The sequence below is a fragment of the Echinops telfairi genome, unplaced genomic scaffold, assembly GCF_000313985.2.
Source record: "Echinops telfairi isolate 266 unplaced genomic scaffold, ASM31398v2 ScPeMD7_11;HRSCAF=52, whole genome shotgun sequence".
In the NCBI taxonomy this organism is placed as follows: Eukaryota; Metazoa; Chordata; class Mammalia; order Afrosoricida; family Tenrecidae; genus Echinops; species Echinops telfairi.
The window spans coordinates 28404867-28423105 of NW_022103908.1; the positions used below are offsets into that span (position 1 = coordinate 28404867).

Sequence of the window (18239 nt, forward strand, 5' to 3'; positions counted from 1 at the left end):
CATTCACACAGCATACCCTCTCCTGAGAAGGACATCATGCTTGGTAAAGTAGAGGTGCAGCAAAAAGGAGGAAGAGCTGAACCAGATGGCTTGACACCATGGCTGCAGAACACTTGTGAGGCTGGAGAAGGACAGGCCAGTGTTTTGTTCTGTGCATACAGGGTCACTATGAGTCTGAGCCAACTCAATAGCACCTATCAACACCACATACATACACACACACACACACACATCTTGTGAAGTTGATGCTTATAATTCTGAAACTTCATAGCCTGTTTTCTTTTCGCTATTAATTTACATTATCGATAGAAGTATGTAGAAATGTTCATTATATCTAAGGTATCTATATTGTAACAAAGACAAAAGAAGAATGTCAACTTATGCAACATTCCAATTTTATTTTTTTAGGTTTATATAGATATGTTAGACTTTGACCTTAGTCTTATCAGGATCAACCTCTAGTAAATATCTGATTTCCCAATCATGGGAAATTACTTAACTATTAGAGTCAATCACAAATAATTGTTACTTAAGTGTCCATTATGTAGTGGACCCTGTTGCTTCTGTCAGCAGAGTGGCAAACAAGAAGGATCCTATGAGACACCTAACTAATGGAAAGTGGCGACACCTAAAATGGCTCAAACGTAATTGAATTCATTATTTTGTGGGTAGACCAGTTTGATCTGTATTAAGTTCAAAGTATACATATCAGAATTAGGGGCGGGGGTGGGGTGGGGGAAGGGATGTCTGAATACAGGGAAAGTGCTGAATCACCTCTTAGCAATCCAGTTTTAATGTCTGGCTATTCATGATCCTCAGGTATCAAGTAGCTCTGGGATCAAGCACAGAATAAAAAGCACTTCCATAGTTTCTCGTGGATTCCATTTTTGTTCTGTAGTTCAAAAGACCACATATTTCTACCTGCAGCACAATCTCTTGATTTCTTAGCTCTGCCAAATGGTCTAACTTCAAACTTAGCCAAGCAACCGAGACAAGTGGTGGGGAATACGAGCCTGTCCTCTGTTGAGGCAGTCCTGTGTTGACTTTTCACCTGGGGTAGGAGTTAATGGCTGATCTGTGGCTCTGTATTTCTAGAGATTCACTATGGAAACACCGGCATAACCTATAACCGGAGCAATCTGAGCCACTCTAAAAAGCAGGCAACACTAAATCTAAGAATGCATGATGAACAGAAAGATCCTGGCAGGAATTAATCTGCCATTTTCACACATCTGCCCAAGGGAGGTATTGTAATTGCAAAAATTTACTCTAGGACTGCTGAGACCCATAGTAATTATGTTTCTTTTTCATTTTTTTTAATAGAAATAGCCACAGGTGGTAACAAATTGGGTTTTGAGATGGGGAACTGGGCATGCATTTTAACGCAAATTACTATGTAATTGTCTTGATTATAAAATATCTTTGAAAGTCTATTGCTTTAAAAAAAGGTCTCCTTAAATGTGTTAATCTTTTCCAGTTTCTCACCACTTAGGTTATTATTTTATTTGTTGGTACTGGCACATCTGATAACCTGGATCACACTATGAGTAATAGGCGTTTGCCAATATCTCTTACACATTCCTGTGAATGGGGTTGATTCTATAGAATTGTTCTCTTATATCCTTTCTTATTAACAACTAGGGATAAATAGTGGCTTTCCTGGTTGGTCAGGATTTGAAAGTTAGCGAATAATCACTTTGAGTGCACTAGACATACAAAACTCAAAAACTCACCCACAGTGCCATCTATACAGACTCATAAGGACCTCATAAGCGAGGCTAGAACTACCCCTTTGAGTTTCTGAGACTGTAACTGTTTACAGGAGTAGAAAGCCCCAGCTTTCTCCCACAGAGCGGCTGGTGGTTTCAAACTGCTGAGCTTTCAGATCAGAGCCCAAGGTGTAACTACTACGCCATCAAGGTCACAAGGTTATAGGTATTTGTTTTTTCAGTCATACGAGGTTATACGTATTTGTTTTTCAATCATATGAAGTTATACGTATTTGATTTTTTCAATCGATGAGTCTGTTTAGACGTTAAATAGTTGTCATTTGTGTACTATCTGCTGCCAATAATCTTGTACTTTATACTTAGGTTCATATGGAATTATAAGCATAATTTCACTGTTTTCTAAAATGACAAGATATTCAATGCGTACAATATGAACAGTCAATATATAACTCAAAACTCCACTTAAATAAGGAATTTATTACTTACTCAGCCAAAATTATAATCAGATATTAGCAAAAAACAAGGAAAAATTATTGTGACACAGGTCAGTAAATGCTAAAAGTAATAGCAAAAAACAAACCAAGAGTCTTGCATGGAAGCAATGTGAAAACAATTTTATATGCAATTTTTAACTTGGCCTTCATGAAATTTATGATGAAGATGAAGTCAATTTTTCTTTTATTTGTCATGACTTACAACTCCTCTTATTCACATTATTAATGTAATAAGTTAATTGCAGCTATACTATTTTAACATAGATGCAAAACCACTAGCACAAAATAGAAAGGAAGCATTTAATATCCCAAAAATATAGTGAAGAATAGGACAACATTCTGTTTTTGCTGACCAGAGTATGGAAATCAAATTATTTTTTATATGGTTCAGAAAGCTTGTATGACTACTATTCATATAAAGGAATACCACTAAGCAATCATCACATTTGATATGAAAATTATCCTGCTTGGAAGCTAATCCCCTCATTTTTCAATATACTGAAGTTATAACATTAATTTTTAACAAATATTGCTATGATTTTAAGTACTTTATTTCTCAGGAATTCTCATTTCTTACTGTCATTCCATCTATCGAAATGGAATCAGTAAAAAGCACATACAAGTCATTTTATAAATTTAGTGAGCTAATTCTTTGCAAGATAAAGTTGAGTTGATTTTATAAATTTCCATTCCACATATGCAACTCTTCTGGCATGATGAAGGAATAGCAAATCTCTCCACTACTCAATGATAAAATAATTGCAATATAATCATAAATTTTGCAGGGTGAAAAATAAAATGAATAGTGTTCAACAAAAGTATTGGGGGCTATTATTAGAAAGGAAATGGTATGCTGTAAGGGTTAAACTGTAGTTTTGAACTTTCAAAACTACTATAAATAAATTCAAATGTAAGAATTAATCTAAGACATGGCGATCTAAATTTGGCCTATAACAATAAGACTATTTTGATCCCCAAGAACACGCCTGCCTATGTTGAATACCTGTAGCATTCTGTTTTATGAAAGGAACTTACTGCCATTTTAAGCTATTTCCTAACGCTTACTGGTATATTTTTCAGGTTGCGTTTTAATGAATTGAAGGACACAAAAAATTTGTGTATACATATAATCAACTCATTCTCAGCAATGTTTAGTAAGGATTCAGGTAGAAATATTGTAGAGAACCATACCAATTCATGATTTGTGATTCAATTATGGGGTTTCTTTCTTAAATTATCACCTAGAAGAACTAAAGCAAATTCATATAGAGCTCCATAGTTGTTGAGAAAATGGTAATTTTTTAACTGGTCACATTTTGGGATAAATTTGTTATTTTAAAACATAAATGCAATCAAAGAGCATTGAAACTTTTCAACAAAGAAAGCCATTGTCTACATCATTTCTTAGTACAATTTACAAATAGGTAGCTAGTGTTTCTTGAAAACAGTATACGCGTGTAAACACTCATGTGTGTATATATTTGTGTATAAGTATGTATGTGAGAGAGAGAGAGACTTCAAACTGAGTTTTGATATCCTAGATTTCAAACTCTATCAAGGTTGCATTTCACTGATAAAGAGGCTGCCTTTGGATGATGAAGAGAATAAACAAATAATGGTCCTTTAAATTCCCCCTTAAATTTGTTGAATAATTAAAAATCAATCACAAACATTACAAGTTTTACAATATTAAATATTGTTCAGATGGAGACTATTACAAAACTAAACAGAAGCTACAAGGTTTATCTTTACCTGGTCCATTTTTCTTTGTACATGAAAACTTTTCAAGACTGTTTTTTGATAGAGGCATAGAGAAAATGAGAGCACAGGTCTCTATTTTAAAATAAGTGAATAAAATTCATGTCTAATACCATTAAATTATTTTAATATATTCTGTCACTGTAATCAGACCAAAGCCTATTTATGTAGATTAGTTACATCTAAAGTCTCATTTATCCAACCTGTATTTATCCTTTGATCACAAAGCTTGTTAACTTAAATGGTCTTTTATTGTTATGATTCATTTTCCCATAATTATGCCATTTAACTGCCTTATTTTTTTTCGAATAAATATATGCAAACGCGCCAATCATATGCAGTTCTGTTATGCTAGATGCTCAATGAACTGTAAGAGCCATTTCACTACAATAAAACCGCCTGGAAGAGGTCCAGGGCAAAGCCTACAGATCTCAGTAATCAGAATGTCACTAGGACCAGAACGGATAAATATAAGTATGTCACCTATATATCAATAATGTCTCTCAAACACTGTCTGAAACTAATTTTGCATGACTATCACTGGAAGAACTTGGTGCATACAAATAAGATAACAGCCACAATTTTGCATCAGGCAATTTGCCACAAGTTGTTGTCTGTATTCTTTTGCTTTACCTTTTAAAATGTTGAGTGCATGCTTCTATCACAGCAGAGGAAGCAGGAGCATGTTTCTGCTTTGTCACAGCAGGGAATGTTGATGTCATTACAGACTTCTCTATTATAGATCATTTATTTCAGAAGACCAAAGGATAGCAATATATCACTGTCAAAGCTAGTGGTGAAGGGTATGACTAACTGTGAAATACTGTAAAACCATTGAGGGAAATTCTTGTCAACATCTCCTTTTACTAAATGAGATTGACAATAGATTAGTGTGGGGCTGATGAACTTTAAAAGTGTTTTGTAGGTGGGTGGCCAAAGTCACGCTCTCTTCAGAATAACAGACAAAATGAACCTTATGCTATTTTCTAACAAATATATAGTCATTGGCTGAAGGAATTCAGTACCAAAAAAGAAAGAAAGCTTTCCCTGACGGCCTTACTAAAATACGACTTTTAGATCATGCCCGATGGGATTTATTAAACAGAAGTATTACTGAGGGGAATAACTTCTGAAGCAATGACTAATATCATAATTAGCAGATGCATTTGTAAGAATTTACCCACTATTGAGTGTATTGCAGGACTGTACTGTCAGCCTCAGGGAGGTAAGTTTAACTTCTTAACTGGAATAAGCCCAGTTCTAGAGGCTTCTCCTTCCTCCTGCTGTTGTTTCATCATCAGACTCAAAGTGTCTATTATCACATTGCCTCCAGCCACAGTGCCACCTTCCCAGAAGGGTGGATGACACTCGGAAGAGAAGACTTTGTTGTTATTGTTATTGGTTTTGCTTCTTTTTCCCTTTTTTATATAAATTTAACCCTATTGTTCAATGAAAGCCAGTTGTTCCTGAACTCATTCTCTCCAGAATAGCCTGACTCTACGTAAAGAAGCTTTAAAATTGCTTAAAGCTGAAAAGTCTTCATTTTACCTATATTTTTTAAGATAAGGCTTTGGAGTCATCCTTAAAAAGAGAGCGACCTCTAAATTGAGACCAATATAAATGGCCTAAGATTTATACTGAGAGGGCACTTATACACTTTCCACTGAGATTTGAGACACAGATATATCTATACACGTACTTTTATTTTGTCAAAAAAAATTTTTTATTTTTCACATTTCATAAATATAGGCCGGACCAACCTTTGACGCAAAAATGCCTGTAGACCAATAAGAATCTTAAAAAACATAAGATGTATCATAACCTACACCTTTTACTCTTATAGATATATTTCTATTTTCTTATATTACACAAGCAGCACTAACAGTGAAAAGTCAGTTGATAACCTGACAATGGTATTAAAACATGACAAATTATCAATACTGTCTTTTTTAACAGTTTAGCTACCTAAAGGTTTTGAAAACTTTTCTCCTTAAAATATGGATAATTTTTAGTCTCTTAGCAAATGTGATACTTGGAGTTACTTTTAAAATATTAATTTAATTTGTCCTCATTTTACAAAACTGCAATAATATATTGCAACATTTAAAATAATATCTATAATGTATTGAACTTTATGAAGAAACATTTCTGAAAACTATGCACTTTTGCACAGCTTCAATAATACAGTCAGTTGGTAGATAATATTTTAGATTATGTAAATATCTTTTCTTGACTTAAGCAATGTGTTCAGGGAAGTGCAATCATTTTAGTGCATACTGTGTTATGATTTAAATTCTTTAGTGATTGCGCAAATCTTTAAATGATTCTTTAAACAACAAAATTTCAAAATCCTACATGGAAACTTATATATATTTATTTGAATTATAGAATTCACTAAGCAAAATTAAAAAATGTCAGTTCTATGACTTTTTTTTTTGGTGACAAATGGGTTATCATCTCCATGCAAGGATGCTAAAGCACTTTCTACGTGCTATCTAAGAACTTTATTAGAAGTCAAAGCTAATAGACAAAGATCTAATTATCTTATAAATCATTACTAAATCAACAAGTATTAAAATAAATCATTTTTGATCTCTGGTATTAATTTATTGTGAAACAGAAAAGTGCACACAGATTTGTGCTGGAGTTGAGATTGTCAGAGAAACATAAATCTAGTAATAAAAACAAAAACTGAAATCATAATAATCTGGGTGTAAACACTTAACCAAAGGAATTCCAAGCACCTGAACGCCCAATTCTTTTCAAAAGTATGCATATCTGGTTTACTTGTGCTAGTTTAATGATGAAACTGAAAGAAATGTTTTAATGACTGTGCACTCAAATTCACTCAAAGTAGCATCCAACCTCCTTCAGCTCCATTTAAAAATCCTTAAACTAAACCAATCTTTATGAAAAAAATACCAATGGACAGAACACGCCTGGAAAGCACCTTCATGACAGACAGTCCCTTTACACAGTCCAGCAACCCCTCATGAATAATCATGCACATCTATAAAGCCGAAACTAATGCGTGTACCTCATCAAAAGATGCGTTTTATGAACAACAGTGCAACAGAATATTCCCAAAATCGCCAATGAAGAGATAGATTCAGATGTTCTGAAATAGGAAGCATCTTGGAGTGAAACGTTTTGAAGATCATGATAATGGGAACTTATGAGTGTCTGTTACCAAGGGTTCCTTATATTAGAGAGGCAGGAATAAGGGCAGACAATGGATAATGTTGGTCCTAAAATATACACTTTCCTTTCGCCCTTTCACTCTTCAATGTTGAATTTACTATTTACATTATGATACTTTGGTCCTCTGGGGCCTCAGTCTCACTTTTTGTGTATTTTGACTGGCTCTTGGCATTTGCAGTGTACTCAATGTCCTTTAATTGAAAAGGCCATCCACGTACATCAAAAAAAGGTGTTCTATCTTCCTTGCTTCTAAAGTCAACTGTAATGTGATCTTTAAATTGAACTGTAAAATACTGAATTAAAATATATTTCCTGTAAACTTTTACTTTAGTGGTTTTTCTTCTTCTAGCTCAATGTTTTATTCTGAGTTCATGTTAAAGCAACATATAGTAGTACTATTAAAAGATATCTGAAAGCAGAGATGTCTGATCAACCTGGAAATTCTTCCACCAGTGAGGAAGGACCCCAGGCTTCCTTCTTCTTTACAAAGAGGACCTTTGCTGAAACCACCTGTTGAGATACTCTGAGATTTTACAAAAAAATTCTTGGTCTACCAACCATTACCAATTCTTCTTCAGCAGAAGTCATGATCTCTGTTTGATATCAGACTCTAATATTGATGTGCTAAATAATTCATATGTAAATTTCTTCTATGGGACCTTCTGCTATAAATTTGTGTAATAAACTATTTGCCTTACCTCTGGACTCATATTCTTTGAAATTGATTTCTATAGCTTTAAAATGTATAAAAGATTCACTTCTAATTACTTTGTATTGTGATTGACATGATTGTGATTATTTTAATAACTATTCTATTGTTCGAACACTTCATAGACAAACTTCAACTTCATTGGGGAATGAAAAAAATCTGCAATATCTTTTCCCCACAAACCACTTTTTTAACACCAGTTTATTGTCATTATTCTGTGCCCATATTCAATAAAAATACTCAAGAAGAATTTTACATATTTTACATATTTAACCTTAATGCTTTATGCCTTTTGTACCAGACAAAACACATTGCTACATAGACAAATCTGAATTCGAGCTGTAAAATGATCATTTTAAATCATGCAGTTACTAAATCTCTTGTCACCACTGTATGTCCATGTATCTCAAAGAAACAAATTATGAAATGCTTCTCATTTTATCAGTTTAAAGATATTGTGCATCTTGTAAACAAGATGCTTGAAAGCAAAGAGTTATATCTAGTACCTGGTAGGCCAAATGAACTTTGAGAATCAAAATTCTCACTCAGAAATACATATGAAATTTATTTTCTCAGAAGTCTGTGCTAACTACATCCACTAACAGATGCTTTTGAAACAAGAATATAGGATACTTGAATGCTTTCAGTTAAGCATGCGTAAGCATGACACTTCAAATAAAACATTTGCAGCACACTAGTTATCTGTATTTAAAGAAGGAGAGTCATTGTGGTTAATTTCCTTTACTCTCCAAAAGGTACTGAGATATCCATTTAAAAGGAAATTAGCATGTTAGGAATTCAGAAAGCATCCTCAGAACAGACAAATTTCAGTAGGAAATAAAACTTGACTTAAGTTTATATTGAGGACATTTCCAGGGCAGAAACAACATTTGAGACACTTTGAACAATAATTTTAGAGATTTAAGACCCAAGCTCATTCTGTGAATCCATAGCATGAATTAAAATTGTGCAAGAAAGAGAATTGAGGGGTGGTTCTACAAGCTCTGCCCTTGTTTGCTATTAAAAAGAGAGGGGATGAGGTGTGTCATTTACTTTGGCTTAAGTGTTAGTGCTAATGAAGGAATGAGAGGGATCATGATGGTGATTGTAATCACCATTCTTCTAGGAAAACTCAGTCTCAGGGACTGCAGGGTGAAGATGCAGTACCGTGATTCCTGTCCCCTAAAACTTTCAGATACTGTAGTCCAAAAGTATGCCTACCTAGTTTGGCCCAGGAATCAGACTTGCTTGGAATTCTTCTACACTAATCACATTTTTAATAAAAATGTAAATAATAATTCAACTCGAAGTACATGAACTGGATGATTAGACATTACCTTTCTATGACATCTTTGAAATCACCAAAGATAAAAATAAAAGAAAGATATATAGCAGTACTTGGGCTCATAAAACAACTAAAACAGATGTCTACAAAGAGATATTTTAACGTTTCTCTGTGTAGAAATGTTGATGATCAAAAATACCAATTTCACAGACACAGAAAGATTTTCATAGAAACCACATTTTAAGGGAGAAATTTCTTCTTCTGTTTTTCAGTTTTATATAGACCTGAAAAAACCATAATTATTAGTATACAGGAAGCACTAGAAAAGAAAACTGTGTTTAGCCATTGGAATTTAATAGTGCAATAGATACTTCAGTACTCAGCAGCATCAAGCACAAGATTCTGTTTTACAAGAATATTCTATTATTAAAGGAAAATCCCGCTACTATTATTAGAGCTCATTACCCATATAAAATATTAGAAAAGATAAGATTAGCTAGGAGATATTATTACTTCATTTCAACAATGAAAATGTTAAGGAGTCAAGTGTCATGAAAGGGTATTTGCTTTACAAAGCATGAAATTATAAACAAATTATTTTCATTTGCCTCAATCTAATCTTGCTTCCTACATGTCACTTTTAGTTAAGCTCAGTTTTGAATTTCAAGTACTGTTCATCCTGAGTAATTTGTAGCAACACATATTCATAATGAGCAAGAATTAAGTGTGCGCGGGGTGTGTGGGTGCGTGAGGTGGGGATTGGGTGTATGTACAACACAACTCAATAGTGGGTAAAAGAAACTCGCAGTGATTAGACATAATACAGTCACCTACTGTTATTAGAATCTATACGCATGCCAGGACAGTGACTTAGTTTTTGAAATGTATAAATAATTTTGAATTAAGGGAGCTAGCTTCATTAAATATAATTTAGGTACACTGAAAATACACAGTATGCTTTTTGGCACATCTACTTCCCTTAATGGACTTCACTTCTCATTTTAAAAGTATGAAGTGAGTCTGTGACCCTTCTGGTACACTCTGTTCATTCTTCAAGGGGTATATGAACCTGACGGAGGAAACCACAGGGGACAAGTCAGCAGATACACACTTCCACAGGTTCTCACTAGCCATGATGCAGAGCCAGCATCCATTCAAACATTTTTAAATCACTTTCGAGTACAGCTGACATTGCAAAAGTTTAAGCTAAACTATTGCATTACACTGCAATTTGTGCTGAAGAATAAACGGAATGGGTGTTCCTCACAACACATTTAAAACATAAAACTGAATTTTATCTTTGAAAACTTAGTTGGATTTGACTCCAGCTCTGAGACTCTGACAGTTGTTTCTTTGTGCCCCACGAACATAACTTTCTTAATGCGTCTCTATGCCTTGGTTGAATTTTGGCATTGAGGGTTTTGTTTTGTTTGTTTTTAATTATTTGTTTTCAAATTGCAGCCTCCTTAACTACAACAAGAAAAGTTTTCTATTCTGGAAACCTTTTATTATGGAATGAAATGCAGACTAGTAATCTTAGAACTGAAATTTTAAAGGAACTATGAAAACTAAAGGCTTCCCTAAAATTTTAAAACCTATAAAAATAAACTTTAAAAATGCAACAGAAGCAAGTCATTTACATCTTGCAGCGTTTAAACTATTCACATAGGATGGGTTATGTATAGAACACAATGTACAAGCTGTCAGTGTCAAAAGTATAAACCATTTCCATTAAAAAGCCAAAAAACCCTCCTGTCACTGCTACTGGCAGTGTGGGTTGCCCTGTTAACAAGGGTTTCAGGAAAGCTGCAAACACAGTACTAAAGTGAAGTCCCAGTTACGCTAAAAGTCTCCTACCTGAATTATGGACATCCGAGTGGCGGGGGTCTCGCTCGCATTAGTCCCTTGTCCTGTGAAGCTGGTGTGGCAGCCCGCGTGACCCTGCGGGACAGTCAGGTTGTTGGAAGCTGGTTTGAGATACATCACCTCCGACCGGGGCGAGCTGAGGGGCAGGCGGGTCTGGTAGTCGAAGTACATGGGGGAGGTGGCCAGGGAGGGGCTGCTCACCACGTTCATGACGTTCATGGCGTTCCTCTCCTCCACCTCGCTCTGCACCAGCATGATATCATTTTTATTGATCTTCTTCTTCTTGCCCTTGCCCCCGCCCAGCTGCGGGTGGCTGTACTCCGCGATGCGGCAGTTGTAAGTGCGGATCTCCTTGTTCTCGCGCTTGCATTTGACGGCGATGGTGATCATGGCCGCTAGGAGGATGATGGAGATCGTGCTCAGAGTCACTATGAGCGGCAGCGACACGTCCCAGTGGTGCTGCTCGCCATTCACCCGGGGCACTCCCTCAGGGAGGGAGCCGCTCACTGAGCGGATGATGAGCTTTGCCACCGCAGAGAGGGTGGGCTTGCCATGGTCTGTCACCTTCACCACCAGCTCCACCACGGGTGTCACGTCCTCCCAGAAGGGGTGCAGCGTGCGGATTTCGCCACTGGACGGGTCGATCTCAAACAGGTGGTCGTCATTGCCGTCCACGATTTCGTAGGTGAGGCGCCCGCTCTCGCCAAAGTCGCTGTCGAGGGCGCGCACGGTGCTCACCAGGTAGCCCAGGCCGGCATTGCGGGGCACCTGCAGCTCGGCGGTGTCATTCTGCAGCGTGGGCAGCACGATCACCGGCGCGTTGTCATTCACGTCCAGCACCGTCACCCTCACGGTGGCATTGCTCTCCAAGTGCGCGGGCGCCCCTGAGTCCTTCGCCAGCACCTTGAACTCAAAAGCCTTGGTCTGCTCATAGTTAAAGGAGCGCAGGGCGTAGATGGCCCCGTTGGTGGGGTTCACAGACACGTAGGTGTAGATGGACACGTCGCCAATGTGCGAGGGCAGGATGGAGTAGGACACGGTGCCGTTTTGTCCCAAGTCCGGGTCCTGGGCGAGCACAGAGCCCAGGTACTCTCCAGGGATGTTGTTTTCGTGAACCTGCAGCACATAGAGCCCCTTAGTGAAACGAGGCGGGTTGTCATTCTCGTCCAGGATCTTGACTGCGAATGACTTGGTGGAGTTGAGTGGGGGCGAACCACCGTCGCGTGCCACGATGGTCACGTTGTATTCGTCCTGCGTCTCGCGGTCCAGCGGGCGGTCAGTCACCACCGTGTAGAAATTGTCATAATTCTCCTCGAGCTTGAAGGGCACCGCGCCCCCAGGCCCGCCCAGGCCCCCGCCGCCCGTGCCCCCTCCGCCCAGCACGCGGCACTGCAGCTGCCCGTTCTTGCCTGAGTCGCGGTCGGTGACCCGCACCAGGGCGATGACAGTGCCTGGCGGGGCGGCCTCGCTCAGCGCCCCCTGGCGCACGGAAACAAAACCGATGGACGGCGCGTTGTCATTGCGGTCGATGAGCTTGACCGTGACCTTGCAGTGGGCAGGGATGGGGTTGGGTCCCAAGTCTCGGGCCTGGACGTCAATCTCCAGCATCCCGTTTTCTTCGTAGTCCAGGTTGCCCTTGACACGGATCAGCCCGCTCTTGGGGTCGATGGAGAAGAGCTCCCGCACGCGGTCGGGCACGTAGCTGCTGAAGGAATAGAGCACTTCGCCGTTGGGACCCTCGTCGGCGTCGGTGGCGTTCAGATCGATGACCACGGTGCCCAGAGGGGCGTTCTCGGGCAGCTCCACCAGGTAGGAGGGCGCTTCGAAGACAGGGCTGTTGTCGTTCGAGTCGATCACTTTGACGTTGATCTGCACGGTGGCCGAGCGCGGGGGCTCACCTCCATCCAGGGCCGTCAGGACCAGCGTGTGATGGTTCTGCTGCTCGCGGTCCAGGGCCTTCTGGATGACCAACTCGGGAAACTTGGTGCCGTCGCCGCGGGATTTGACATCTAGCGCGAAGAGGCCGTGGTCGTCGCGGGTGAGCAAGTAAGTGCGGAGCCCGTTCTCGCCCGCGTCGGGGTCGTGCGCGCTGGTGAGGGGGAAGCGCGTGCCAGGCGCTGCGTTCTCCGAGATGTCCATTTCGATCTGGTCGGAGGGGAAGGAAGGCGCATTGTCGTTGATGTCCTGGATCTCCACCTTGATCATGCAGATCTCCTTGTCGTTGGCGAACACCTCAAGGGACAGCTGGCACTTGGCGTTGTGGCGGCACAGGGACTCGCGGTCGATTCGCTGCTTGGTGTAGAGAAGCCCGCTGTCGGCGTCCACGTCCAGCAGATGTGGCGCCGAGTTTTCCAGCACCCGGTAACTGCCCGACTTGCTGCGCCCGCCGCCGCCGCCGCCGCGCTCTGCAGGCAGAAGCCCTGGCTGGAGCCGAGCATCTTTGCCGATGTTGCCGATCACTGTGCCGGCACCTTGCTCCTCCGGCACCGAGTAGTTGAGATTTTTGAGCGTCAGGACAGGGGCCCACAGGAGGAAGCAGCAACAGATGGAGAGGTACATCCCAGACCGGTGGAGTGGGGGCCGGAGCAGGCGGACTGGAGGGGCGAGCCGGTGGGTGCGCGCCAGTCTGGGGCCCCAGCGCCGCGCGCGCGGGAGACGCAAGCCGGGAGCCGGGGCGTCGTCAGTCCTCTCTTCCCTCCGCGCTCGGGCTGCGGTACCCGGCGGGCTCTCCGGATTCCGCTCAAGTTCTCGAACCTGTTGATCTACAGCATCTGCACTGGGCGAGGAGCAGTAGCCTGGTGGAGCCGCAGGGACGCGGAGCCAGCCGGCGGCTCCCGGGCTGCTGGGGGGGCCAGCCCCAGGCTTTGTCTCTCTGGCCCGGACTCCGGGCAGCAGAAACTTAACGGCTGAGGCTGGCGACACGAAGGAAATCGAGTCTGGGAGGGATGATAATGAGCTCGGGAAGCCGTAGGTTTCCCTAGCCCCCGCTCAGTCACGGCCAATCCACTCCCGCCCCGCAGCCTCGGGAATACTCGGCACTTGGAAGGAGGGAGGGAGCGGGGAGGTGTGTCTCCAGGCAGATCGGAAAGTGAAATCCTTACTTGTTACTCGTCTCTCGTGATGAAATTGACGGGGACGCGGAGCCTCGAAGAGAGTCCCGGTGAGATTTTGCAGCTTCCCCAGCGCCTTGTGAAATGTCTGCGCGCTGCGCGGGCTGGTCTGTTTTCAGGCAGGGCTTTGCTGCATTTAGAGATCTAATCTTGCATTGCTGGCTGAGGCGGCGGCGGCAGCGGACTGCATCTCCCAGCCAAGCGTATTTCTCTCTCTCCCTGCCGAGCAGCCAAAGGGAGGGGAGGAAATGCAGCGCCAAGAACTAGTGTCCCGATTTGTAGTTTCCTCCCTCCACCAGGCTCCTCCCTCTCTTCCTCGGAAAAGGCTCTCTCGAATTCCAGAAAGCCACACAGTCTGATCAGCGTTAGTAGGGTGAGTCAATTGGGAGGAGGGAAAAAAACCACAAAAAATAAAAACAAACCAAAACATATATACATAAATATATATATATATATATACACAGAAAGAGATCTCCTCCCCTGTTCGTAGTGCCCGCTCTCGGTGATTTCTCTACGCCAAGCCAGTCGCCACCGCTACCATCCCATCCTCTCACCCCGGGAGCAAGGACTTCTCTGGTCGCAGTTTAATTCTAGTTTGCTTCGCAGGCGAAAGGAAATCAACAGGCAACTCCTGGTTGGACGTGCCGGTCGGGAGGGGGGGGGAGAGGCGGAATTCAAAGGCAGGGGGAGCCCCCCTCGCAGTCCTCGCACACACACTCGCCCTGTCTCCCGCTAGAAGGGAAACAGTCTCTGCATTCACAGGGCTGGGCTGTCAAGTGCCTCCCTTTTCTTTCTATTCAGCATCTCCTTCCAATGGCCCTGCCTCCCAGTCCTCTTCATCTAGAAAGGAAAACCTTGGCGAGAAATAAAAGTGGTGAATATTTGAAGCGAATAAAGTGCGGTGTATTTTTTTTCTTTCGATTCTTTTTTTTTAATAGTAGAAGGATTAAGCTGGAGGAAAGGAACACACATCGAGGTTTGGCGAGATGCAGTCTGCAGTCTGGCTCTCGCAGTCTCTCGGAGCAGCCCGGGGAGGGCAAGGGGCGAGGAGCTGCGGCCGCGGCGGTCCAGCCAGGGCCGCCCACCTCGGGGGTTACCTCCAAGGGGGGCTGTTAGACGCGGGTCTGTTGTCTGGACATTATTTCGGGTTCTGCAGGCTCCTGGACACCCGGGGATGACACATCCAGAAATGCAGGTGTTCCGGGCTGCCCGGATGAGTCAGAGGCGGCGGAACGAATCGCGTTCACTCCCCACTGCTCGTCCTGCCTTCACAGACAGGAGTTGCGGCTTCTCCCTAACGCTTTCTCTGACTCACTCTAGAGAAAGAAAAATCAAATGCATGTTTTTTTGGGGGGAGGGGGCAAAAAAAAAGGGAGGGAGAGGGAGTGAAGCTGAATCCAGCAGGACTTTTACTCTACCTCTTTCTGCCGGATTCCCCGGATCTGGAAAACCAGACGTCTGCTCTGCTAGGTGTATTTATTGTTATTTTGGTTGGTTTTGTCTTAAGAAAGAAAGAAGAAATTCCCCTTCCTTAGGCGTGAGGCACCCCCATCTGTCTCAGAGCCTTGGGGGCGAAATTCGGTTTCCAGCAAGTGTCCACAGCTTAGTCCCGCATTACAGTTCAAGGTTCTCCTCCCAACGCTCCTTGTTCACAAAGTCCAGCCCCGAGGCGCATAGTTCATTGTGCCGCCCGCGGAGCAGAGGGTGTTCTTTTTGCCCCCCCTTTTCCTCCCGTTCTGTCGCGGGTGGTCTCTGTCAATCGGCTGCGTGCCTGGCTCAGCCCACGGTCTGCGAGAGACGTGCCGGTTTCGAAGCAAATAAATCCATGTCCGCAAGCCAAGCTCCGGAGGGAATGAAAGGTGAAAATTCAATTCAACAGTTGGAGTAGCGTCTCCCCAGCCGCCCTCCGCCGCGGCCGCTGCCGCATCCGCCCGGCAGGCTCGCCGTCCCCGCTCTCTCCCCAGCGCCTCTTGCTGACTGACTCTATTCACCTCACGCCGCCGCTTAAACATTGATACGGATTCCCTGCCAGCCAATCCGCGAGAGGAGGAAGGCCCGGCCTCCTCGGCTCACGTCCAATGGGAGGCGGAGAAGAGGCTGGCGGGGGTGGGGCCAGGAGCCCCAGCTTTTCGGAGTCATTGATTAGATCAGTTGGTTGGAGAGGACCGCTGCTAGTGGAGCCCTGCACCCAGCAGTGGCGGCGGTGTCCCCGGCCACACCACAGGTCTTCCCAGGCCTTTAACTAACAGGAGCGCCTGCTCCATAGTCTTTCCTAGAAAAAAAGGGGAATATATATATTTGAGTTTGACAGCGATTTCATTTTTTAATGCCTGGTATACATAGAAACGGGCGTCGCAGCATGTTTGCAAAATAAGACAGCTGCAGTCTTTCTGGTGGGTTTCTCGACACACACACACACACACACACACACACAAGCACACACGCACACGCACCATTATTGTACACACGCCCATGCCAAGGGAGATGCAGATCGTCTGGCTCCGCGTGGACCCATCTGAATGAGGTGTGTGTGTGTGTGTGTGTGTGTGTGTGTGTGTGTGTGTGTGCCCGCGCGCGTGTTCGCGGGGTGTGATGTGTATTTCGGGGCGTGAATGTGAATGTGAATGCATGGATGCGAGAACACGCACGCCCGGCTCCTGTCCGCACTGATGCAAACACGCTGAGAGCAACAGCAATCAATATGTAACTTTCTTCATCCTTGGAGAAAAATCAGCTGTCCCCAGGCATCCATGCCAGGGAAGTCACTTGATTATGAAAGTGTTTCAGAAGAAAAGCTGGAGCTCAGTGGAAGAGAGGCAGAGTCTCCCGAGAGGAAACCCTCTTTCTTTTAAGGAGTAGTGCTCGCTGTCAGGGCTTGCTTTACAGCCTGTGAAAACTCAAACCTGGCTGAATAATTCTCAGGAGATCTACCCTTCCTGGAAACCCCTCTGAGCCCAGGTTCAATGTAAAGCAGGCATCCACCAAAAACAGAGTTTGGGTGGTTCGTTCCACCTCGCTCTTGTTCTTAAAATTCCACATGGCAATTTGAATGTTCTCTCTTGAACACTAACCGCCCATAAGCACATTTTACCAAAGCTCCTATACACAGAAGCTGAGCCATAAGATAGGAAGGCGATCAATGGGAATTCCAGCTATCAGTCATGATACTGCCCAAGAGATATATGAGATTTTTGCAAATCAAAATACATGATTGTTATTCTCTCTCTCTCTCTCTCTTTCTCTCTCTCTCTCTCTCACACACACACACACACACAGACACACACAACTCCTTGTATATTTAAATCTTCAACTACAGATCCTAAGCTCAGAGATTTCTTCTGACCAATTTGCACAAACATCCACAAGCCATGGGTGGTTTCATTTGGATCCAGTGATGCTGGGAAAGAGTTAAGAACATAAAAGAAATTCGAAGTATTGAAATAGAAAAGGGGTGAGTGTTGTGATTACTGGAGTATTGATCACAATTCATAAATACTAAAGCTAAATTGCCATTTATAAATTGTGAATGACTAACTTACAAGTCTGTAGTATGAATCATTTAAATCTCAAAGAAAATCAAATCCAGACCAATTACAAGAAAGTTCTGAAGGTTGTTGTTGGGATAATTGCTTCCAGATTCAGGTAAAGGAATTGTTTATTTGCCAGTGGATTCAAATGAGGTAAATTATAGTCTGAGTTTACAGTCTGACTGGATCAAAAATTCAACCACTCCTTTTTAAAGTCTCTCTGTTACAGTCTGAAAATTCAAAAAAAGAGCACTTTACAGGCAGATCTTCAAATCCTAAGATGTCTTTGAATTTTCTAAATAGGTATTTTGTCATGCATATACTGATCCCATTAATGAGCAGGCAGCTAGCTAGAGCTTTGTAGAAATCTGGGTGGTTTTGCTGAGTGGATGCTGCCTTGTTGCCTTGTGAAATCCCAGCTTCTCATTCTTGGAAGCGGAGGCGCTGAAGTCCCCCAAATCAGCAGCTAATTTAAATAAAGAGTAGTAATTATACGTTTATTTATAGATAATTACTTCTTTTAAAATGACAAATTTGTGGCTTTTATGCATTCCATACT

The 18239-nt window shown here is 42.4% G+C and overlaps 1 protein-coding gene across 3 annotated transcripts in view; it reads right to left on the reverse strand.

Annotated features, from left to right (window-relative positions):
* Positions 1 to 13643, reverse strand: part of PCDH17 (protocadherin 17) — a 112237-nt gene extending 98594 nt beyond the window's left edge. For all 3 annotated transcript variants that reach the window (XM_045287134.1, XM_004707909.4, XM_045287133.1), the window contains exon 1: positions 11035 to 13643. In XM_045287134.1, coding sequence (XP_045143069.1) covers positions 11035 to 13602 — 2568 coding nt within the window. In that variant the 5' untranslated portion in view covers positions 13603 to 13643. The remainder of the gene's footprint in view (positions 1 to 11034) is intronic.
* Between the last annotated feature and the right edge of the window lie 4596 nt (positions 13644 to 18239).